The 24,941-nt window shown below is 41.3% G+C and overlaps 1 protein-coding gene across 1 annotated transcript; it reads right to left on the bottom strand.

Moving 5' to 3' along the window:
* Window positions 1-2,362: 2,362 nt before the first annotated feature.
* PDK4 (pyruvate dehydrogenase kinase 4) lies at window positions 2,363-13,037 on the bottom strand. The gene is made up of 11 exons (XM_054192165.1): window positions 12,710-13,037; window positions 11,748-11,889; window positions 10,638-10,709; window positions 9,876-10,060; window positions 9,345-9,434; window positions 8,754-8,831; window positions 8,028-8,104; window positions 7,254-7,352; window positions 6,864-6,974; window positions 6,030-6,143; window positions 2,363-4,934 (listed from the first exon to the last, which is right to left on the bottom strand). The coding sequence occupies exons 1-11, from the start codon at window positions 12,858-12,860 to the stop codon at window positions 4,791-4,793; spliced, it is 1,263 nt and encodes a 420-aa protein (XP_054048140.1). The 5' UTR covers window positions 12,861-13,037; the 3' UTR covers window positions 2,363-4,790.
* Between the last annotated feature and the right edge of the window lie 11,904 nt (window positions 13,038-24,941).

Here is a 24,941-nt window from a genome sequence, read left to right as displayed (position 1 = left end):
AAGTTTGCCGATGACACAAAGCTGGGAGGAGTGGCTGACATGCCAGAAGGCTGTGCTGCCATTCAGTGAGACCTGGAACGGCAGAGAGTTGGGTGGAGAGAAACCTAATGGAATTCAACAAGAGCAAGTGTAGGGTCCTGCACCTAGGAGTGCAGGACTGGAGCACTTCTCTTATGAGGAACGGCCAAGAGACCTGAGTCTGTTTAGCCTGAAGAAAAGACTGAGAGCAGATCTCATCAATCCTTATAAATATCTAAAGGGTGGGTGTCAAGAGGATGGGGCCAGACTCTTTTCAGTGGTGCCCAGTGACAGGACAAGGGGCAATGGGCACAAACTGGAACACAGGAAATTCCACCTCAACATGAGGAAAAACTTCTTTACTTTGAAGAGTAGGCTGCCCAGAGGGGCTGTGGAGTCTTCTCTGGAGATAATCAAAACCCAGCTGGATGCCTTCCTGTACAACCTGCTCTAGGTGAACCTGCTTTAGCAGGGGGGGGTTGGACTAGGTGATGTCTACTGGCCCCTTCCAACTCCTACGACTCTGTGATTCTGTGATTCTCAGGGGTTATAACCTGATCCTCTCAAGTCATCATCACTACTGTAAGGGGAAAAAAAAAAATATATCTATTTTTCCAGTCCAGTAGTGTTTCTTATCAAAGGTACCAAAGCTTGTTTTGTAATAATGCTATGGGAAGGACATTATTGCACCCTAAGGGCAAAGTCTGGTGGGTTTGAAATCTTGGTTAAGCGATAGGAAAAAGATGATAACGAACAACTGCTTATCAAGGCTCCAGGGAGATTAATCTGGACGTGTGCCCAAGGCACCAGTAACAAAATCAGCGTACACGTTTTAGCTAACGATCTGGAAGAGAAAACATTGGGTGCTTTGGCATGGTTTCTGTTGACATAGGAACCTGGCTTTGTAAGGTCCTGATCAAAGGGCAAAGGGGGGAACTGCAACATCTGCTTATCTCTTGTGAGACTAGAACGCCTTTTAGCTGTGAGTAAACTCGCTGATGTCAGTGAACCTTTGACGCACTCAAAGCAAGACAGTCCTGGTACCTCCAGTGCTTTGCTGAATCAGGAGCTGGATGTGTGGCCTCTGTCACTCGGTTTGTGCGGGGGAAGGAAAACAAAAAATCAACGTTTGAACTTCTGGCACCTTCTGGACCGTGGGACGTTGGCTGGAATTGATGGTGTGGGAGAAGCGTGCTGCAGGGAGACCACGTTGCCTGATGGGGCTGCGTGCTCCACACATGGCGGCACAGAAAGTCGGGTATATTCCTGATGCATCCACAGCATCCCACGTGCAGTGCGGACATCTCCCGAGACTGCCGTGGCTGAGGTAGAGAGTGCACGTATATGTATTTCTGCTTGGAAAAATGGGTTTGTCCTGTCTCCAGGGACTGCAAGACAGTAAAGGTGGATGGGAAAAGAAAACACAACGAGTGGGGGTTTTGTTGGTTTTCTTTTCTGTAGTAGTTTATTAAAAGTCCCTGGTGTACTTTAGTTCTGGGTTGTTTCTTCCAACACACCTGACAAACTGATACCTGTCTGAGTGGTACATTTCTGTAATTGCAAAACACTTGAATTTTACACCATCTGATCTGCTTCTCCAGTATTACAGGTGAAAAGAAGGGGGGGAAGGGGAAGTTAGAGGTGTTAAGAAGGGGAAACAGCACACAGGGCTGTCACTTGTGGATTTTCTGCCAGATACCCAGAGTGTGGCTGGTTTTCACCTCTCCTTTCAAGTAACCTGCACACATTTTTACAGTTACTCTATCTTCTTAAAATTAAGGGGGATGCAGGACATTCCCAGGCAAACACAAGTCCACTAAAGCACCAGTTGCAGACAACTGTTTTATCATGGCACAGTCTGTTCTGTCTGACAACTGCTATTCTCTTACAAACCAGCCATTAAAAGCCAACTGTCCCATTGTCACAGACCTGGAAGAGAGGCTTTCATTTAGTCTGTGAAAAAAGTTATTGTTAATTATAGACTTGATGATGGAGATTTTTGTTTTTTTTTTTTTTTTTTAATATAAAACTAGTGGTGAGTTTTCATATTCTTTACACCTGAACAAAAATTAGGTATTTTAGAAGGTAGAATGTGCACTGACGAAGAATTCTAAACTCCCCTAAGATGAAAGAATAAGGTGATGCACTGATTTTAGGCCCTGTGTAAACTCTCAGCAGATGAAACATTACACATAAGCAGACCGTTGTTTCAGTGTTTCTCTCCTCTGCTATGTCTATTTGACACAGTGTGAAAGTTACTTTGCTCAACTCCATTTAAAGACTTAAAATAACACAGGGCCTCGCTTGCACTAGACTTCTTAGAAGAAAACAAAGATACTAGATGACCATTTAAAAGATTTTATTATAAAATTATATCAACATCTACATCCAAGTAAAAGGCTTAAAACTACAGTTCAACTTTTAGGAGTAAAAATTCAGTAAATGCTGAAAAAGGTACTGTATTATCTAGGTAGACAGCCCTTAAGTAATTTTTTTAATACTACAGAGATTCCACGTGGGTTCCCTAAGTGCTATACACACCTGTCTGCAGCGTGAGCATGCTCTACAGCTTCTCTCCACAAGCAACATTGCAGATGTGTTTTACAGCACCCATTTGCTTCAGCTGCTTTGAGTGAGAAGTTACAGCTCCTACCTGGAGTAGCTGCAGCTGTTAGAGACGTACAGTACGCCATGAGAACACAACTCATGTTCAAGCATTACCGGCTGCAGACAGACAGGCATAATTTGTGTTTTCTTGACAACAATGACTACCTAGGTATGTTTTTCTGACCTTCTATTCAATACCAAAACAAAAACTAACAAATATTCAAGTATGTTATGGCAGTGAATGCAGCTTTTTCACATCTGCATTTTCTAAACAGAGATATTTCACTTTTTTTATCCATTTACTTCACTGAGCTGAGCTCAGATGCATCATCTGGTGACCTTTGGTGACTGCAGCTTATTCACTGGGATAAAAACAGCCTTGATGCAGTACTGAAGCCATTATGCCCAGTAGTTATGACCAACACTTCCAAGTTTAGTTTTCAAAAGAAACGAAGTGTCAGAATACTATTTACTGAGAAATCTATCCCAACATGACTTCTAGAAAACAAAGGTGGTTCCAGCTTTCTCTTTCCTTTTAAGAAATATTTGATATTCACAGTAGAGTATGGAGTGGCTTTCCATCCAACAAATACAAGTCTATTTTAAAAAACCTCATACGACTGAGCAGGATGCTTTAAATACTGTACTTGCAATGGATCATATACGCTTAAGATAATATGCTAATTACTAAGAAATTCAAGTAATATTATACAGCCCTGATGAACTTTGACTGGTCAGTGTGGCAATGTCCAATAGTTTAGCTTCTATTTTGACATTAAGTTTACCTTGCTTACAAGGGGGAAAACGCACAAAGAAGATGGGAAAGTAAGAAGCTTATTGGGAATGGAATGTTTTCCCAACAGCTCTCTCCCACTGGCACTGTTCCTGTGACAATTCCCCATTATTTTGCTGTTCATAAAAGTTATTCTGTGCTGTTCATATTTTGAAACTTCTCATTTCCTAAGCCCTTTCCGTTGCAATAAACAGTTCTTCGAATAAAATTCTAATTCCAGCACCACTTCCTGAAAACCTTTCAAACAGACCTTCAGTGCTCATCACAGCTTTCGAGGAGCCAAATCCCCAGGTATCTCTTTGAGCTAGTGTGGTCCAATACAAATTTGACAAAGATGACAAGCAGATTTTGGTTTAGTGTATTGAGCCACTCATCTTCTAACAGCACGACAAAAAGGAACCACAAGACCATGTTTTAAACATGCTGTTGTTCCCCACGTCGCTTACACAATACATATCACCAAAACCTTTCCATTCAACTTGCATGTCTGACTTCAGTTCTTGGAAAGTCCTAACTGACTGACTTGGCATATGTTTTCTGGAGTGCAGGGATGTAGGCTAGATGTAGCCTAACCTTACAGCTGCTATAACCAAGTAGCTTTCCATTTCTTTCCAGTACTTTCCTAAAATATCCCGATTTCCTTCTTAGTTACCTTATGCATAGGAGCCTTACTTAGCTAGTTTTTTCCATGAACAGCTTAAAAAACCCTAGCAATGTAACTGAGAGCAAGGCATCACATAAGAATTATTACTAGAATACTTTTTTTTTTTAAATGGGGCTTCCTTATATAAGCAAAAAAACCACCACAACAACTTTCTCCCTACCTCCCAGGGCTCCCTCCCTTCTAGTCAGGCTGTATTTGAATGCTGTTTGGATCTTGCTACAAGACTGCCATGTTAAGTGGATCTTTTCCAAATATTATAAATACAGCTTTAAAGTACAGATATTATCTACCTGAGGAGTTCTGTAATAAGATGAAGAGCTGATAACTATTCTAGGAGAAAAATATACACTGACATAACTGACATTTATCAGTATTCAGAATTCAAGCATTAAACAGGACTCAAAAATTGCACACCTCTACCACATCAAGTCTTTGATCATGACAAAAAAAAAAAATAGCCTGATTTTCCTCTATACGCATCTCTTCTTTAAAGACCTACACGCTCTTATTTTCCTCATCCTGAAGTCCACAGCAAGATTTCACATTCAGTGCATACAGCCTAAGCTATAACATCCTTATCTTCTTTCTCTTCTGCCAGTCCTGAAACTGAAGAATTTGCTTGTTTGGAGGTAGAGGAATACTTCCAAACAGTAGTCTTTTTTGAGAAGCCAGCTTGATCCCCTTGGGTGCCTGGATACCAACTTCTCTTCACATAGCTGCACTCTGCTTTGAGAGATTCTTTGGGCCTTTACTTGGGACACACCAGTCATCCGCCTCTGAGGTAGCCTGGTAATGTTTCGAAGCTGATTTGTTAAAAACTGGGAGTTTTTCTACTGAATCTGTTGATAGGGCCTAAAAATCGAGAAAGAAAAAAAAAAAGTTACTTGGTTTCTACCCCTCAATAATGCCACTTTGCAAAAAAAAAAAATCATGCAGTTATGTTTCAAGTGTTAAGCAAGTGACACTACAAAATAAAGTTATTTACACAAATGTTTTGGCAGTAGATGCAGGAATTTATGCGCTTCAGTAGCTATGTTTGCTTTGGACAATTTGGCAGGATGCCATAACATCAAGTCATATTAACACCTTTTTATAGGCCTTAGAATTACTCTGTAACCTGTTTTCAAGATAGTTCTGGAAGCCATGGAAAAGAAATGAACTTACATTTACAAAATTCCAGAGAAATTTTAAAATATGTTCCTTTCCTACCCCCATATTTTACAGCTAAAAAAATAATTAATATTCTATTGGGAAATTATTAAATAGAAATGCAACATGTATATAGCTGGACCGTCTCTTCCTTTTGTGACTCTTAATTTTGCTTCTCTGGTTGTGTTTCAGTGTACTTAGAACTATGGTTTTGGTTTAGTAGAGGAAATTCACAGGAAGTTTTTTCCCCATGAGCAATTGCAAAGAGTAGAAAAGAATACGTAGGCCTTTTTTTCCAAGTTACTTCAAAACAGCAGTGCATGTTGCATGCCAGGCATTCAAGATTACTGATATCTGAATGCCATATGGGGGCTATATGGCAGATCTTGAACAGGACCAGGTACTAGATTCTTTAAGGATTAGTTTATACAGACTTTCTGGTTGTCAGTGTAAAGAAATAACAGTAAAGAAACCAGATCTGTTGCTCACGCCTTTCTGTTACTTCACTTTCTCCCAGTACTTTGTATTCCATGAACCAGTAGGTAAGAAATCTTAATACAATCTAAAAGACTAATGGGGCTTTCACCAGTAGTTATCGAAGTAGACTAGTTAAAGCTGAGTGACCTTTATAATTCTTAAATACCAGTTACAAATCTCACTGATATTTCTTAATGACAGCGAGAGCTTTTCTACTCATGAGCAGAGAATTTGTTTACCTTAAAAAGGTATGAGTGGTTACCTCACTGCATTAATGGTAGTTATCAACACTATCTTATTTAACCAAATCAAAACACATACCTTCAGGTAGATAATAGCATCTGTTCCATAACCACAAATGGAGTAGAGATTTAGATCTCCTTGAAAGTATTTAGCATACAGACGAGAAATTGGCAAGCCATACCCAAAGCCAGCCTAAAAATAAAGCAAAAGACAAGATTAGTTTGTTTTTTACTAGGTCTTATGACTTATAATTAAGTAGCTGGAACGTGTTCAGAGATTTTAAACTATTAGAAAGTCCTTTGCACTTACTAGTCTCTTAGAAGAAAACAGAAATCTCTGATCAGTTTCATATGGAATATTGAAACTGACCACTGAAAAAAATCAAAACCACTAAAAAGAAAAAACAAATCCCCATGAAAAGAGGAAGATTTTACACATAGATCTTACATTTATGTATTTTCCCTGCCTTGTTTTTACTAGTACAGCTAGTACAACTGTAGTAATCAGTATGGTTAGTGATTAGTAAAAGGAGTTTGCTACTGATGGATAAACAATAGTCTAAGCCTACTCCAGTTGTGTGCTCCATAAAGATTAGCACAATTTACAGTAAGTTTGAAGACTGAGTGGGAGTGAAGACCAAGTAAATTACTGTCATTGGAGTATAAGAAAAAAACCCAACAGGGTTAGATTCAGGATAGAGTGTTCCTTGTTTATATCTTTAAAAGCATACTTTTGTCCACTAAGCTAGATATTAAGAGTCTGTTTCAGAAAGTGTTAATTCATATTTATGAGGCTCAATAACACCCACAGAGCATTAGGGTGGACATAGCGTTTCGTAATTTATTAACCTACCAATCTGTCCAAACACTTATAGCAGCCTTATTAGTAACACGAGTACTGAAAGTGTCTTACAAGAGGGGTATTTCGACCATCATCCATCCTCGGCCTTGGTGCTGTGGAATACATGTAGCTAAACAGCTGCTCAATTCTCCTTACTGGAACGCCACCTCCTCTGTCTGAGATCTGAGTTAATAGAGAGTAGTTAGCTACAGTCATATACTAGGAATGGTATTTAAAATGCTGTTATTTGAACAAACCCAACAGTAGGAAATGCAAACATTTGTTTTGCAGCATATTATTTTTCATTTAGATGATACCCTCTATTTAGTGCAATTAACAGAAAGCTCATGGATAGTATCTTTGATCTATTGTCAGAGGCTGCAAGTTCTAATCGAATTTGCAGCAGCATACGTAATCATAAAGATCGCATTAAGCACGTATTGTAGTAGACCAACAAAATACCTTAATTGCCAGGTCTTCTTGTCCCAGAACGACTGTCACTTCAATTGGAGAAAGGGAAGGACTGTTTTCTTGGAATTCAACGGTTGCCCTCATTGAATTCTATGGAAATGAAGGTTACCATAATCAGAAAGTGTTGGATCTACACACTTAAAAATAATATGCCTATTATGCAGACGCATTCCTATTGGTGCCTAGCTTCCAAGAACACACTTAGCAATTCAGTGCAAGAGGAGTAGAGGAGGTCTCACACCTAAAAGTGACTAAGCATAGCTAAGACTCTTCTATGCTTGAAAGATTACACTGGTCTTGCCCAACATAACTCAGCCAAAGTAAATTAAATAACATAACTCCCTTAAAGTCACCAGCTACCTGGAGAAGAGTTCAGCAGTTGATAAAGGCTGCCAGAATTCTGCACCTCATGTTGGCAGCACATTAGTTCGGCTACTTCGAGATGCATCACGCACTCCACAAAAGAGGCACCAGGGCAGTAATCCCTAAAAAGGGATGGCTAGCGGTGGTCACAATCCCACATCCCACTTTTATTCTCTCTCTCCCCTACCCTGTCCCATTTCCACCACACAAATATGTCCAAATACTCTCCTACAAACTACTCATTCCTTTCCCAACTGCCAAAGCTATTTCCCCAATTAAGAAAACTTTACGAGTCTTAGTGTCCTATGCAAAGCTTTACTTCATTCAGATCTAGCTAGATATTTTAAATATTGACACTCCAGCTCAGACTACTAAGGAAATAAACAGCTTATGTGGACTTACCTTAAAGAGCTCAAAAAGCATGTGAAAGAGATGAGACGGAACATACACGATGTTAATTGGCTCTCCTGGAAACTTTCCTAGAGGAAGGGGAAAAGAGACAAGCAAGATTTAAGGTGGTGATGGAATTTCTGTATTGTATCCAAATTTTACAATAAGTTGTACGCCAAAACAAACAAGAAAATAAATCAAGCCTTAGTTTTGGTTCCGCCCCCCCCCAAAATGAGCAAACAACTTTATGCACTCATAACAGTGTTTAGATTCTAATTGCCACTTGCTTAAATCCAGTTTATCGTCAAATAAACTCAAAGAGGCAAGTATTGATTCCATTTTATAATTAAAGGATTTTAGACGTTACAGAGACTGCCCAAGATCAGACACAAGCAGGCAGCTTGGAGCAGAACCAGTGTTTCTCAGTCAGCCCCACTTCCTCACCCCAGAAACAGAGTTCCTCTCTAGCAACTTCTCATGTTACCTTAAGTACAGGCCAGCCTTACTTCTCTCAAATTCAGAGGTATTACCTCACGAAATCTAGTGTTAAAGATACAATGACATTTGAGGGACATGGGGGATTAAATGAGGTGCTTGTAACAGAAAATTAAGAGGAACTAGCCCACGACAGATCAACTGGTTGTACCATTATGGCTATAGAATTAGGAGTCTTTTGATTCAGTAAAAGCAGCAGTTTGGCTACTGATAGGAAGGTAGACATAAAAGGTCTCATCTTACCATTCACTTGATTAAGTTTCAGTTCTGGAGATGTTAAGTAATACTGGTCACACAACATCTTGGAACTGTCAAAAGCATCTGAAATATTTATTTAAATAAAATATGTGAAGTATAATATCAAACACTGTAGAAATTCATTCTAATGCATAGCAAAATAAGATTTGTTAACTGCTAAGGTGTTACAGAATAACTAAGCTTGTGTCTCAAAGGAATGATAACATTGCATCCACTGTGTGCATTAAAAACTGAACAAATAGGCAGTTACAGCAGCATGGGCAAATCTTCAGTACAATCTGATAACTCTGTAGAACACATGCATCTGTTACCTATCAGTAGGTAAGGCCAATCTCAATACCACAGACAACTTTAACTCCTACCTCATCTGTCACTTCACCTTATTTCAACACATTTTTTAATGCTACTTTGTATTTTGTGACCTATAAAAGCTTTGTTTGGATAGACTGCTTTCAGCTATTTCAATAAAAAAAACAGTCAGCATCCTATACAACGTATGTTGGTTACCCAAATTGCTTGCAATCAGATATAAATACTCATCATGAAGAGAAATGGTAAGAATCTGAGAATACGTACCATTCACTACTTCAACAACATCACAGCAAGGATCAATACTTCCAATGTGCCTCGGGTGCCCTGAGCCAGATTTATCATCAAAAAGAAGGGCTGTTTAAGATGAAAATAATACTATATTTAATCCCAAATACTGTATTATTTAAAAGAAACCCCAGCCTTAAACTTAGACTAATACAGTGTGATGACAACATACAGTCACAAAATAATGTGTGTTGTTTATGCCTTTTGTGAGTTAAAAATACAATCTACTGCTAGCAAACTAATGTTGGCTTTTCTGTAGTTCAACATCTAAAGGCTTTTCAGATGTAAGGAACGAGATCGCTACATATTCCACACAAGACTTATTACAATCAGTCTGTGGTTTAGAAAACAAGTTTTCCCATTACTTTCCTAAGTCATACATTCAGTTTCTAACTTTTCAGTGTCACACAAAATCATCCAAGGCAGATCTCCAACACTTTTAAGGAATGTTTATAGTAACATGTTTCTCAACAGGCTGACATTTTTCCTCAGGTAAAAATTCCTACTTACTGTGTTGGTTCATTAGCATCCGGGTAGAAATGCGGCTCATGTAAAAACGGTCCAAAAAATACTGAATGTTTTGATTGGTGACAGGATCTACTTTAAACGTGTCTTTGTATTCAATTACTCCTTGTGCCATTGTAGGAACCACATCATGATGTCTGTTTCGGACTCTGATTAATGTATCTATAAAGCTAGGTCAAAAAAAAAGATCTTTTTAGAACATTTTTCTAAGATTACATGGAGGCAAGCTTTGTACAATGTCATTATCTAATACAGATGCAGCATACGTAAATGCATAACAACCTTAACATTAAAACACGGTATATTTTTTTCATTCTTTTAAAATTAATTCCTCACTGACCTAAACCAGAAGAGTCTGATGTTTTTAATACAAAAGGTGTAATCATTAGTCACGTCAAATTCACTGCCTGTTCACTCATTCATAATAGTTTGAGCAGAAGAGAATGTGAGGAAGGGAAAAACACATCTTGGAAAGAGGCAGGGATGTGATATCACAAATAGTTTCTGTTGTTATTTCTGTCAAGACAGTTCAAGGGGCAGCATGCCCTTGAAACTGAGCTGTAATGGGCCATATTTATTAGTAACATTGCTAAACATCATCATAGATTTAAACCAGCTTGTTCTGTGCACAGCACTTTGTGCTAGGTTATCAAATTAAGCTCATGACAGCTGTCATTCTAAACTGACTACATTATGAAAAGCAGAATGCAAGATGAAAAGTTCAAAGAAACAAATGAAAAAGCTTACTCAGATAAGACTTTTTGGTCATCTGGGCTTTTCTGGTGGAATTCAACAAGCTCCATTAGGCTTTGGATGTACCTATTGAAAAAGGACACATTCATTTGATTTTTATTAGTCTAGGAACAGAAAAAATACTTTGTCTTGTCCAAATCATTACTCTTAACAAATCAGCTAGAAGTCTGAAGTATCTTTAAAGTATCAAAGTTCCATCCAAGCATAGAATCACAGATGGATACTTCTTGACTGCCTGAACCCTAGAAGTTTTAAGTCTTTTCTTGTGCCTGCCCCCCAGAAAGGAATCTAAACCCTCACTTTAGGTATGTAGGAACCCCTTACTATTCTTAAGAAGGGAGGTATTTCAAAAGAAGATCCAAACGACAACACCGATCAGAAAGTCACCTAAGCAAAATTTTTCCAAATCTGATCAGCTTTGGCACAAGCTAAGTACTTGAGCCTCTTGTGTTAACATCTGACAGCCTTGACGCACACTGCAAAGGCACAAGCGTTGGCTAGATTAAGAACAGTTTCTGGGTCTCACTCTAATACTTTTACCCTTTATGCCAGCCATTCTTGCAAATGCTGCAACCATGCCAGTAAAGCAAGGTTAAATCAGACTCAACCACTGTGTCAACCACAGAGATTATATCAACTGAATTCCAAACGCTTGGTGCACAAGCTAAGGCAATGTGCTATGGAATAGAACCTCTGTCAGTAATTCCATCAGAGACTCAAACAAGTATATAGCCTGCTTTCCCATTTCTGTGTAGCTCTGAGGGTCTGTAATGCTATGTGAGAACAGAACACATTTTTTTGTCCTCCTTCTTAAAGGGTAAGAAGCGAGATTTGCTCTACCAGCTATTCCAAACTGTCATGGTTTGTTGGTTTGGTTTTTTTAAAACTATTTAAATATAACAATATAACCATGCTGTTTTTCAATGTGATTTTAGTATGTTAGAAAAGGACAGTGTATAACAGCTTGCAATTCAGCTTTGATAAAGAAACTGCATTTCTAGTGTATTTTGTTATCGTCTTCTACCATTCAAAAAAAGTCTGTGACAACCAAGTTGTCAAAGCTATGTGATTTTACAGGCTGAATTCAAGTAGCTCTTAACTTACCAGCTTTTTACTAATTGCACTGATGGGGTTCCTAGCAATTTATCAGGAAGAAGATCAATTTCTTTCAGTATGTTTGCAAACCTCACAGGAAGTTCCTGGCGCAAAAACGCAAAGGAAGTTCTCTCACATCCATTAGTTGAGCCTGTGAACAAATCCAGAAGAGAAGTTTGGTAAAAAAGAAGAGAGTTTCAAGATACAGGTACAATTTGCTGTGTTTCCATAGGCTTCATGGCTACGTTCTTTTGCAATCATCATGCTGTTACCGGCCAGTTGTCCTAAGTGTATGTATGCGTTTGTGCTGGATGTTGTTTACGTGACAGCATGTTCCTGGGAGGAATATTGGTACGTTTCCCACTTAGACACGGGGCTTTATTTGTAATCCTCTAGAAGAATCACTTTGTAAACACGGGCTTCTTCGTGGTGAAGACTGAAAAAGGTCGTGTGAGCACAGGTCTGCCGGCTGCCAAAGCAGCAATGGGATCTGGGTACAGCTCGTTCGCTCCCCAACAGGACACGACTAATTGACTCCTCCCCGATACCGCGTACCTCCGAGCACGAAAACACCCATTAACTAATCTCTTAGCCCTCCCCATGCCATTAACATCGCCCAATTAGAGCTGAAGCCTATCTTCGGCTTTGGTCCAGGCAGTCACAAGGCACCATCGCCCGGTGGGTGCCTGAGGTGGTCGCCCCAGGCGATGTCCCCCCGCCGGTGCCAGCCCCGGGGCCGGCCGGCCCCGGGGCTGGCACCGGCGGGGGGACATCGCCTGGGGCGACCACCTCCAGGGCTGGCTGGTCCACAAGCGGGGACCACTCCCCTCTCTCCGGACCCCCCCAGCCAGGGGCCTCGCCGCCCCCACCCCCCCCAGCCCGGGATTCACAAGCCCCCAGCCACAGGCTACTAGCCACACACACACTAGCCACCACCACCCTCGCCTCCCCTCGCCCGTCCCGCCTCTCACCGAAGTCCAGCAGCTGCTTGATGGAGAGCGGGGAGGGGGAGAAACGGGAGAACTGCTCCACTTCCAGCGGCAACTGGCCGCGGCGGCTGCTGGCCCCGCTGGCTCCTGCCAGGGGGGTGGCGGCGCGCAGGGCGATGCGGGCGGCCTTCATCGCTCCCGGGGCGGCGGTCAGTCGGGTGGGTGGGTGGGTGGGTGGGTGGCAGGTCGGTCACTCAGGGGCAGGTAAGCGGGTGGGTGGCTCGGTGTGTGGCTCGCTCGGTGTCCAGTAGGCGCCCAAAGGCCTCTCGCTGTTCCCCTCGCCAGTGGCGAGCGGCTTCACGTGCCGCCTCTATTTACAACCCCCGGGAAAGCGGGGGGGGGGGGGGGGGAGGAAGGGCTTCGGCCGGCCCCGCCCATAACGGAACGTTCCCGGTGCCGGGCGGCTCGTGACTGCCGTTGGCGGGGTTCCCTCTTTCGTCAACCCCCCCCCCCCCCCCCAAGCCGTTGTCCCCCCGCCGGCAGCGGGCAGGTCGCCGGGAAGGGGGGGGAGGTGTGTTGGCCCTGCACCGCCTCCCGTGACCTTGTTTACCGGGCAGGCTCCGGGCAATGTCAGCGGCGTTGGCGGCCTTGCCAGGACCCAAGGGCACCGCGCTCCTCCCGCCGCTCCGAGCCGGGGGAGGGGGAGGAACCGGCCTTCTAGGGGCAGCCGGCGTGGTCCCCGGGGCTGTGGGGAGCGGGCCTGGCCCGGCCCATCCCAGGCGGTGGCCGCCGTAGCACCAGCTGTGTTGCCAACCCTGAGGGGTGCGCGGGTGTTCGGGGCCTTACCCGAAAGGGAAACGGCCTCTTTGCGCGAAGCGGTGGAATGGCTGAAAGGCCGGGGTCGACGCAGAGGATACGTGGAGGTGCGAAGGGAGCAAAACTGGATCCTCGCCAGAGGGTTCCGGGTGCTCGACATGTAGGTCATGGCTGTGACCTGGATTAGTAGTGACCAAATAGCCGCGGACAGCTGGTTTGGTGACGCACCGGTCCCAAATCGCCATGCGGCTCTTATTTACTCTTGTCTACAGCTGACCTCAGAGGTGGCCGGCTGAGCTGGGAAAAGCCTGCACACCTTTCCTCTTTGCCGGAGAGGAAACTTTGCTCTCCAGCATGGCCTGGCTTTTTCCCAAGCTTCCGAGTCCACTTCGCTAAAGGCAGGCTTTGAGTAAGGTGTTGAAGAATGGGTTTAACGTCAGCAAAGGTCTTTCTGCCATCCTACATCCTGCTCGGTAACAGCAGGGCCACACAGCAATAAAATGATACAAAAGAATATAGCCTTAATACTTACATGTAATTCCTTAACCCAGTTTTTATATGTTCCTACACACATAAACATATATAAGCTCTTTTTAATGGGAAGGAAGATACATTCCTGAAAAATTCACATTTTAATGTTTAATAAGCTGAGGAGAACACTTCAGCTTATCATTAGTTATTTTCTTGAACTTTATCTTATTGTCTTCCTAGTCATATCTCTTATCCCTGCTTACTTATCTATTCCCACTGTACAGTCTGTTTTATTATTTTATTGCTCCCTGTTTTATTATTTTATTGGGAGAGTTACTCTGTTATTGTTCCATCGGATATATTACGTTTTACCACAGTGATTGAATGTTGGCATATGAAATGTGAAATGAAGCAAAATGAAGACAACTAATAATAACAAATGTAACCGTTTTGGTTTTTCCTGCACTTGCCAGAAGTTGAAAATTCGAGAATAGGTGTTAGGGTTTGCTTTTGACTGTTTTAGCTTTGTTTACCTGCAAGTTGCAGATGCCTCACAAAAGTAAAAATATCACACAAATTTGTTTAAATTGTGGAACATGAATAGGATAGATTTGGGGTTTTTCCGTGTTCTTCCTGAAGCCACTAATCAATGGCAAGCAAGAATCTCAAGACTGACACTTTGCAATAAAATCTGAGTCAAGAAAGTCCGCCATAGTAGGCAGTTATTCTCATTTATAAGGTCACTATTTCTGTTCTTATTGAGATACTTTATTTTAATCTGCTGGTGTGCTGACCCTGATTAATATAAGTAACTTGAACAACCTTTGTGAGTAGTCGTTTCACATATTCTGTTCTGAATAGGGAAAAAGTCTACTAGGAATAATTCCTGTTGTTTACATTCCTTTTCTTTACAGCAACTTGTTTTCTCATAGATTTCGTGGTAGTTATATGCAGTAAGGGATGAACAAAAATCTTACATGTTCAGTTTAGCTCTGAACAAACAGTACAATCGTAGTTGCAGGAAATATAGGAAGCGTGTTGCCTTCCCCAATTATTAAAAGGGCAAGGCTCCAGTAACTCAAAACCTGGATGCTTTTCACATCAAAACAAACTTCTACAAGAATTTTACACATCTGCAGCTCGACAACTAACAGTTTTATTACTCCACTGAGCCTCTGGAAGAAGTGTGTCGTCTTCATCATGCAGGTTTGCTTCTCACTTTTTGTATGATGGGTTATGTATTTCGGTAGGTTCTGAACAATATATATAACTTTCCATTCCTGTAAAAATAAATGGTATATCTGGGAAATAATTGTTAAGGATGTCCTGAATATTGGGCAAGACGGCTAAGTTTTAGGCACAAAGGTAACGACGATACATGAGGATTTGTTGTCAGCCAAGCTGCATGTGAAGACTAGGCGGTGAAAATTGTAACCACTTCAAATCACTCCACGCTCCATCCTGACTGCAGTACTGTGCGTTCTCACTTTACTTCCTCTCCAAACCACCATTTCCCCCCTCCTCCTGAAGTCCCAGTGCACGTGACAGTTATAAGTGCAGGTTTCGGAGAAGAGCATGTTGATGGTGAAGGACACTGCCAGATTCTGAACTGCAGCATTCATCAGATGGGTCTCATTGCCGCTGCTTTAATATTTTGACTTTCCTCTTCTGAACTGCCCTGGGGCAAGTTTTGAAAAGGCAGTAACAACGCTTTCAGTTGCTCAGTCACAGTAATGGTTTGCTGACTATCCTTAAGAAAATGGAGCTGTGTTAACATTCTGCTTTTTTGCACAACAGAAGAGTGGAGCGAATGAAGTCTGGATTCCTGTACATTTCTCCCCTAAATGCTATCCATTGCAGTTAGCTGTCTCCCTCCTCGATGTACCTTATGAGCTCCCCACTGCTGGAGACACAACATGCTGTACTTAGGTCAGAGCCGTGTTCCTGGCTGGCCAGAACAACGTGATAACTGGCCATGTTGCTGATGTCTAATAGAAAGTGTCTTGGCTGACTTTGTCCTCCCTTTTTCTCCATGGTGACACAAATGCGAGGCTTTTCTTCCTAACCCACCTGCCAGCAAGCACTGGCGACACAATATGCAGTGCTGGGGTGTGTGCCCTCTCCTGACCCACCAGGATACGTGTGATTACAACTGGTGGGATTGCTGCTGTCTAGTAGAATGAATCTTGTCTGAGTTTCCCCTGCCTTTTCCTCAATGTGGACTAAAATTTGAATATCTCCTCCCTAAACCACCTGCCGGTTTCTACAAAGTTTGTAGGAAGTTGATAATCTATTCAAATTTGGTTGAAGTGGTTAGGAGGGATGGTTTGGCAAACAGGTGAACAGGCGACATTATTGAAGTTTTTTTCTCTTGGGAAACCAGACTAACATTTTCTACTCGGGACAAAGGCAACTTTTAATTCAGCTTTTGTAAGGAACAGTAAATGATGACCCAGGAGGAGCAGTAAGTCAGGGTGGAAATTAATGATAGCACTAGAAAGTTTTGAATGTAAGCAGAAGGAATGGTCTGATGACCAAAGGGCTTGAGCTGTATTCGCAGCACTTGGTGACATTTCCAGCAGTGCCGTGGGCAAAGCGCTCAGATGGGTCTGCCTTTATGCAACTGGTTGATACTTTAATCTACTAACACGCCTGTTTTCTAAATATTTATGTGGCCCTTTGCACGGAAAAAAAAGACAGAAATAACATTACAAACAAGGATCATATCTTCCCGTTCTCATCTTTCTATCACCCGACGCTGCAACCGCAGGAGCTGTCGAGCCGCCGAGGGCTCCCGGCACGGCCAAAATAGCTGAAGTAGGTGAAAGGTCGTGGAGCAGCACACAAACAGGCTGGCGTGCCCAGCCCCGCTGCCGGTTCAGTGAGGGAAAGGTCCTGCAGCTGCCCCAGCGCTTGCGCAGTCTCCCTCCCGGCCGCTCATAGTTTGCAAAAGTCAAGAGTACAGTAGCTGGATCGTTTTACTGCCGGAGCTGCGGCTGGCTGGCAGCCGGCTTGGAGATGTAAACACCGGGATGTGCATGGCAACCCAGCACACCCCAACAGGAGACAGCCTTTTTCCTCCTTTCGCTGCCTTTGTTATCCACATCTGAAACTGTGCGTTAACTGCTTTAAAATGATGAGGGAAAAGGAGAACAGATCGCTGGTTTAAGAATTGCTTTTCCAAAAACATAACGAGAGGCTTGCACGAGATTAGCTGTCTCGACACTGGGAGCGTAGAGACAGCAGGGTGGGATATAGCTGTACCCTTCAGGGAAAAAGCTAGGACTCAAACTGTGATAAAATATCACTCAAAAGTGTTTATCTTGAAATGCTTGCCACTAGAACAAGTTGAATTAAGGAGGCTGTTTAGCATGTAGGAGAATAGCAATCTTCGGCCCAGTACACCGTTGCAGATGAAATAGAGGTGAGCTCTCAGTGTGGGCTGGCACAGATCTAAAGCATACAGCTAGAATGAAAAAATGTCCTTCTGCAGCCTGGGCTGGCTACCGTAGCAATTCTTGTGGAAGAGCATGTGCCATCCTTTATGAGAGCTGCTGACGCAGAGGGAAAAAAAGCGGAAAGGTATCATCAGGACAGCTGCCACCCTGGGCCACGGCTGCCTTTACTGTGAACAGCCCTGCTCTGGAGAAGAGCACCTGGGGAAAGGTGGATAACTTGCGGGAAGTCAGAAAAAAGTGAATGTTACCAAAAGAACGCCACTTTTAAGGCCTAAATATGTTTCAGCAGAATCAGAAAATAGCTGCATTTTTCTGTAGGAATATGGGAAAGGAGTTAGTGGAACAAGATGGATCAATTTAAATGTTTTGGATTAGACATCTTAAGAAACACAATACCCTGAGAAGAAGGAGCTCTCGCTTCACCTGTAACCCTTACACTAGTCACGGTCTTTGAACTCATGCACAGACTGCTTTTCTTTTTAAGCATGGACCACTCTGGGTGAAGATGAGGTGGTTTTGCTCGTTGTTTTAAATTAGCTGTGCCTGATACTGTTGACAGTAGCAGGACACTCGGTAAAGTGGATGTGGTGGCTTGAGATTCTGCTCAGAACAATAGCCTTGAACTGTTACTCCAGGTTATTTTGTCTGAGGTTGATCTTAGAAAGCACTCTGTTTCTCCAGTTTTCCCTCTCAGCATCTCTTTCATCAGGTCAGGAAGAATTTATTTTCTTTTAGTGTCTGCTAGGAAGTTGAATGAGAAATTTAGCCTAGGAAACAGTGAGATAAGAGAAGAGACATCATCTAGACAGGACTCGCCATGGTGTTATCCGGCCACCCTTTCAAAAGAGATGCTGAATTTATGGTATTACTGGAATGCCGCTTCCCCCTGGTGTTTCGAATTACCCAAGGGAAGTTTGTTTCCTGTTTGTAATGGTGTGACTATTATTACTGAAGTGTGAATTCACATATATTAATAAGCTGATCTCATAAAGATTGAGTTCCCATAAGGTACTCTACAGAAGGTAACCACACAGTAAGCCTACGGGAGTTTTCTTATTTGATGAAATGTATAACCACAGGCTAAGCCATAATAGCTGTAGTTAAATATGAAAATGTTTATTAAAATAGTCCTGTTAAAAAAACAGTACAATAGAACATGTTCCACTGCACAATTAAGATTGTTTGCCATTGCGTCCGAATAAGTACAACAATATTTTTGTGTCATATGACTAACAGGTATCTAATTATGGGTAAATCATCAATGCAACGTTGCTGGAACATTAAGAATAGCATAAACAAGGTAAGCTCTCCATTATTTGTGGAATTGTTTTAGTCTTGCGGTATAATAGACTCTAGCGGTCTAGTAGAGTTTCACTATTCAGTATTAGTATATTTTCTTTTTACTGTAATTCTTTTAATATTTACTTTATTACTCTATCCACATTGACATTTCCAAATTAATTTTTCAACACAGTGCTCATTTAGTAGTCACTGAACTGAAAAATAAAATCATCAGAGCTATGCTGGTATTTGGTTTCCAAGATTTCAGTCTACCTGAAGTGACATACAAACCCATGGTAGTCTAATATTTCTTCATTTCACTCATTGAAGTTACAGCAATATTCTAAGTGAACTGTGGTGGTTATGTTTATGTGCAAGCATTCACAAACATACATATTATTTAGTTTCTACATGGGACAAGACCCTAGACATTCAAAAATACTGAATGAAGAAAGTAGAGTTTTAACTGACATATTTACCTATTTTTAAAAAGTTCAAAATATGAGCAAATACAAATCTCGATTCCCTACTATCTGACACACAATACCTGGGTATAAATAATCAACAATATGTTTCCAGGCATTGGTTTCACAAAGCTTTCTTTTTTGAAAGAAAATGTTTTAACGTACTAATAGTAGGATACAGTCTGTGAAACGGAAATTAAAAATGTCTCCTGTGACTCCAATTGAATTATAAATTTAGATGGAAAAAGTTCTGTTATTAACAAGACAGCTTTTCACTGCACAAAATTAGATTCATTGAAATGTGTAAGATCTCCATTTACACCTGACGGGAAACATTGTAATTTCCTCTTACACACTCACACAACTACTGTTGAAGTGTGAATTGTCAAGTCTTCCATTTCATGGCTAGTCATTATTAATACATATTTAACTAGGGTTAGATATTTAGGGACTTCCTATTCCCAGAAAGAAATACAAGCTTACTCTCTGGTTCATTCAGTACTGGAGAAATGTTATGAAATTTTAATATTCAGATCAAGCAACAAATCTACTATAAACCATCAGAAGATACTCTAGCCAAGAGAAAACTCGGTAACCACCACAAGAGACCTTGCTAGCTTTCAGCGAGTGCTGAGAGTGTTTTCCCCCAGCATAGCTGCTGGAGCACCGGTTTTCCCTCTGCTTTCCATTCCAGATACGCTGTGTGGAAGCCTGAAAACTCATTCCTTATTTGCAACTCCCTGTATGCTGAAGCTTAAGAAACAGTGATAAGAAAGTTATCAAAAAAGCAGCCTGGAATTCGGAAATGCATATGTAGTTCCAGCAAGACCAGAATAATAATTTGAGTAAGATACTTAAACCTATATTGCATGGGTGTTGCCACGCTGAAGTGAACAAGGATACCTGTATTTATTTCTATGGGTATTTTGGGCTGCCTTACAGTGTGCACATCAAGAGATGTATATGCTAATCTCCTCTCATATATGGAAACACAGAGTCTTTAAATTGTAAGCATTTGAGTTAAAAGTAAAATCCTTGGTGGATTTAAATCAGTGCTGAGAATCCTAGTTGGGATGTGATTTTTACTGAAAGTCACCTTCTTTAAGGCCTTGGGAGAAATCAGAGATTTTGTAAAAGCAAACTAATAAAGACACTTATATCACATTTACCATTGAAAAATCTTAGTCATTACACTTTTGGCTCTTCTTGTGAAATACAGTAAATAGATACGGTATCTGCACTTCCCATGAGAAAGACTTGAAGGAGTGGTGGACTGCATTTGGAAAAGCACTCTAATTTTGTGTGACTCAGTGTTGGCTGCTTAATAAAGGCTGTGAGACCCTGCAGCTCTGAGAGACTTCAGACAGAGTTGTGAACCCATATCACCTTGAAAAATTAGGTGTTAGGTCTGACCAATATCCTGAATTTAACTGTACAGGTGAAAATGTGGGATAAATTTCCACTCCAAGTCATTCAAAGAGACAAATTACAGCATTTTGACTCCCAGAATTTTCTCTTTCAAATACAAAGGGTACACGTGCCCCATTTAACCATCCCTGGAGAAATCTATCTAAAATTGTACTTTTGAAACATCCAGATAATTCTAGCCCTTTACAGTCAGTTCATGTTTCAAATCTTGTGCCAAATGCTTGAATGCCTTGGAGTAGAGAAGACCCAGAGGGAACACATAAAATTATATAGGAAAGGCACCAATTCACTCTTGCTGAGCAGTAATTTGGCTTGGTTTAGTAACCTGTGAAGTGGTTCTCTAAAATGATGAACTTTAAGGAAACTGTAAAGAGTGTGATTATTGATATCTGCTGTAGGTGACCTTTATGTGCTGAAAAGATCATGAGGTAGTCAAGACAAAAAAATTACAGCCTCCTTTTCTTCTTCTCTCTAATGGTCTGAAATTGAAAAATTGGATCTATTGAACCCCAGTTAAAGTTAGGACAGCCAAATAAAACAAGGCTACAACCTGCAACTTGCAGTTTTCCAAGTATGTTATTTATATACCTCAGAGACTAAATGCTCCTGCTCGAGGGAGTCGTGACTCACCACACTCATCTGAACATAAATCACTTCAGGTTATTTCCATCCATTCACTACCTCTTTCATTAACTTTCCCCTCTATGGTAAAGAAATGCATTGCAACATTTCAAAGGAGCAGATAAAGGCACAGATACAGATCATGCACAGCTTTTTCTCCTGATTCTTTTTTCAGTGCTGTGATAAGGACTGTGTGCCTTGTTTTCTTCCCTACTTCTGAGTATCTTTCTGGATGCTCTTTGTTGCTTGTGTTAACGTCATCTAAACTCCTGTCAGCATTATCAAATTCATACTGGTATTGATGAGCTTGCACGATACGGTTAACGCTTTAGCATCATCGTTCCTGGCATTACATCAGCATATGGCGGGCAACATTTCAAATGCATTAGCTATGCAGGTGACCTTTTAACTCTCCTTAGCAGCATCTCTCACAGTTGTACAGGCGTGCCGATTGCCACAGCATGCTGAGGGTGGCACTTTAAGTGTTGCTCATCATCTTGATAAGGGACCAAAAAGGCAGTAGCATGCCATTGGGTATGTCCCATGACACAAACATTGCCTGGGTGTGCTAGATGCTGGGAAATGCTGAAGGGGGAGCCAGAAACGCATTACTTTCCTTGATGTAAATAACCTCTAACCAATTCCCTGGTACTCTTATTAGTTGAATCATTTTTTCCACAGCTCCCTTTGGAAAGGACCCTCTCTGTCCATCCTATCCCACCCTTTTAATTTTAATAAGCATGTTTTCCAGAAGTACACTGAGCAACTTGACTAGTGTTTGAAATACATGATTGCCTTATTCTTCCATTTTTTTCCATTAGGAAAGTTATTAATTTTTGAATGTTTTTTTTTTTAATTATTTTTATGTCTGATACACTGTTTACAGCATGGTCAAAAGGATGTGTTTCCCAGTTCTAGTGGAAGCGTATGGACTGTCTGATCCCAACTGCTGTGTGTATTTGCTACGTAGCCTTGATTTGGCCTAAAAGAAAGTTTTTATGCTTGCAGAACAGATTTATTCCGTGTTACGACTGGGAAGCTGAGCTGTCGCTAGCAGTGTTCAACCCAGACTTTCAAATGCTTTTTAAAGTATTTGGGGATCTGACAGCTGTGTGTCTGAAAATAGGTTAAGGAGAAGTTGTTTACAGGAAAGGACAGGCTTGGTGTGTTCACTATCTACTGCATTGCTGAAGAGCTTGCTGTAATGTTCTGTACTCATCAGAGTTCAGATAACAACTGACGAGTTCACGTACAAGTAAAGTGGACAATTTTCAGCAGGATGGTATGGAATTTTCTTGCCAGCTAATTAGTATTAAGCATTATGCATAGATATTGCAATGTGACATATTAGAGAGGATCACTGGGACATGCTTGAAATGATGGGTTAACTTCTCAGCAAGAGGGAAGTCTTGCTGAGACTTCCCTCTTGGGAATGTGTTATTTCCAGTTACTGGATAGCGTGTGAATGACTCTGAATGAAGTCCTAATCCAATGTCCACTGCATTCAGTTAAATGTTTCCAGCCATTTCAGCTGTAGTCTTCAGTGGGAACAGGATCAAACCTCTGTAAGACAGGAGAGGGCAAAAGACTCCCTGAATGGAAAAAGTCAGTTTTAGGCTTCATATTTTACATTTTTCAATCATTTTAAAAAACTTTCAGGAAAGTATTTTGGAGTCTGATTTGGCCCTTCATCAGCTTCCTGTATTATACATAGATTAACTTAGTAGTTGAAAATTTTTTTCTTATGACTGTCTAACTTGAGGAAGACAATGACCTAGGCTGCCTTTACAGCAAGGAAAAATAAAACAGACATTCATATTCTTGTTTTGAAATCCTTTTCTGTGCATGCTTTTTTCTTTCTGGCTAAAATAAGCAATACTTTGGTTTTAAAAATGCTGTGACGATGTCATGTCCATCACTGGTCATGGACTGTCAGAGGAAGGAAGCACAGGATACCTGAATTGAAAGAGACCATCAGGGAGATCTGGTGCCAGGAACCAGGGGGCAGGAGAGCAGGATGAACTGATGAATGCCCCCTGTGTGCACCAACATCCAAGCGCACTCTGAGATCAGGAGGGAAGCAGGGGACACCTAACTCTGGACCTGCTGAATGACACAGCAGTGTTGCCTGTCTCTTCTCCAGATGTCCTGTACTAAGCAGTAAGAAAATATTAGAAAAGCGGGATGGAGCTCTGCGTGGAAATCTGCAACACACTGAATATTGCTTTATGCAGGATCTCAGTGAAGAGAGCCTCCTTCTTATTTTCAGTCAGCTGTGGGGGCCATGGCCACAGTGTTCCGTTAGATAGCTCATGTGAGCTTCCCACACTAGACACGCATGACATGTTAGATAGCTTCACTAAACCATTCCAGTTGTGTTTATACAGTATAGACTCCTTCTAGGACAGATATCCCATGCAGTAGTCCTATCAAGGCCTTTTTAGGATTCATACTACTGTGATATAAAGGTCTCTGATTAGTTGTTGCTATTATGCTTCGGCACCTCATAGCTAATGACTATGGATGACTAATGACTGAGGAGAGGTGGCCTTACTGGTTTTTTTTGTATGGGGAAGGGAGAGGAACTGGAAGAGAAAGTCAATTTAAGGCCCATACTCAAAACAAGACTAGTCAGAAGATGAGACGTGGATTGTAAGTGCTGCACACTTTATTCCTAGCAAGGCACGCAAGCCTCCTGCATTGTTCAGGTCAAAACGTCTTTACTTTCCTTACTCCCTCAGCCTTTGGGTAGATGCTCTTGTGATCAGTTTGAACAATGTTGTTTTCCATGACTCAGTGATGTATAGATGTTTAGAAAACTCCCTAGATGTTTTACAGGTTTAACTCTGTGGCCTGTATTACCATACATTCTGAAACTGGGTACTGAGCAGAGAATCAGATGTAGGCCACCTCAATCCAAACAGTAAGACTTGGTGAAACATGGGAAAAAGTCCTTATGGCCCTTTAAAGAATTGCATAAATTATGTGTCCTATAGCAACAGCCTCTATCTCTACGCTACACAAAATTCTTTGGAAGTTTTTCACGCCCCACTCTGGCCTTTTGTGTTAGTTCCTAAATCAAGACTGTGAGCTTTCTGCCCAGTTAGTCGACATCTGGAGAGAACAACCCAATGCCACCATTTGCTACTGCCTGCAGACATCCGGTCTGAAGATCCGAGTCAATGAAGGCACCTCTCATTGTAGAATGGTATCCAAAATGATCAGAAGAAAAAGGAATCTGAGCAGATTGTCACAAAGAATGACTCTGGAAGATGGCCTGACTGCCTTTTTAAGAAGATTAGAGGAGAGGACACACACATAGCTGATCCCCCTCTTTGTGCTGGTTTAGGAATGGTCCCTGAATACTACAATCCTAAATTCAAAACCTTCCAGAGCTTAAGACATATTTAATTTGTTTTATTTTTGTTACTATTGCTAGAAAAGATATGGCTTAAAAAAAAAAAAAGGGTAAAAGAGTGATTTTTACTTTTGTTTATTTTCCTGTTTACTTGCAAAAATATTCCTAGAATATCACAGAACCTTATGTTAAAATACTTTTTAATAATATTTGTTTCACTCCGTTACGCAAAGAATACTTGGTTGTCTCATGGCGAATTATATTTTATGGTCTCTCCTGTCTATAATTTTGGAACAAAAATTATCTAGGTGAAAGGTTGCCTGCATGGATACCGCTGGGAGTGAGCGATAATGTAACCTCCAGGACGAGGCAGTGCT

Source organism: Rissa tridactyla, chromosome 2 (assembly GCF_028500815.1).
Source record: "Rissa tridactyla isolate bRisTri1 chromosome 2, bRisTri1.patW.cur.20221130, whole genome shotgun sequence".
Classification (NCBI taxonomy): domain Eukaryota; kingdom Metazoa; phylum Chordata; class Aves; order Charadriiformes; family Laridae; genus Rissa; species Rissa tridactyla.
The sequence above is the reverse complement of the archived record's forward strand: the minus strand, read 5'-3'. Positions and strand labels throughout refer to the sequence as shown.

Bases quoted from the DNA above. Each gene is read 5' to 3' on its own strand.
- PDK4 (XM_054192165.1), bottom strand. From the start codon at position 12,860: ATGAAGGCCGCCCGCATCGCCCTGCGCGCCGCCACCCCCCTGGCAGGA. The intron at 8,832-9,344 runs GTACGTATTCTC...TAAATATTTCAG, and splicing joins TGTTGTTGAAGTAGTGAATG to ATGCTTTTGACAGTTCCAAG. The intron at 8,105-8,753 runs GTAAGATGAGAC...CCCTTCCTCTAG, and splicing joins GAAACTTAATCAAGTGAATG to GAAAGTTTCCAGGAGAGCCA.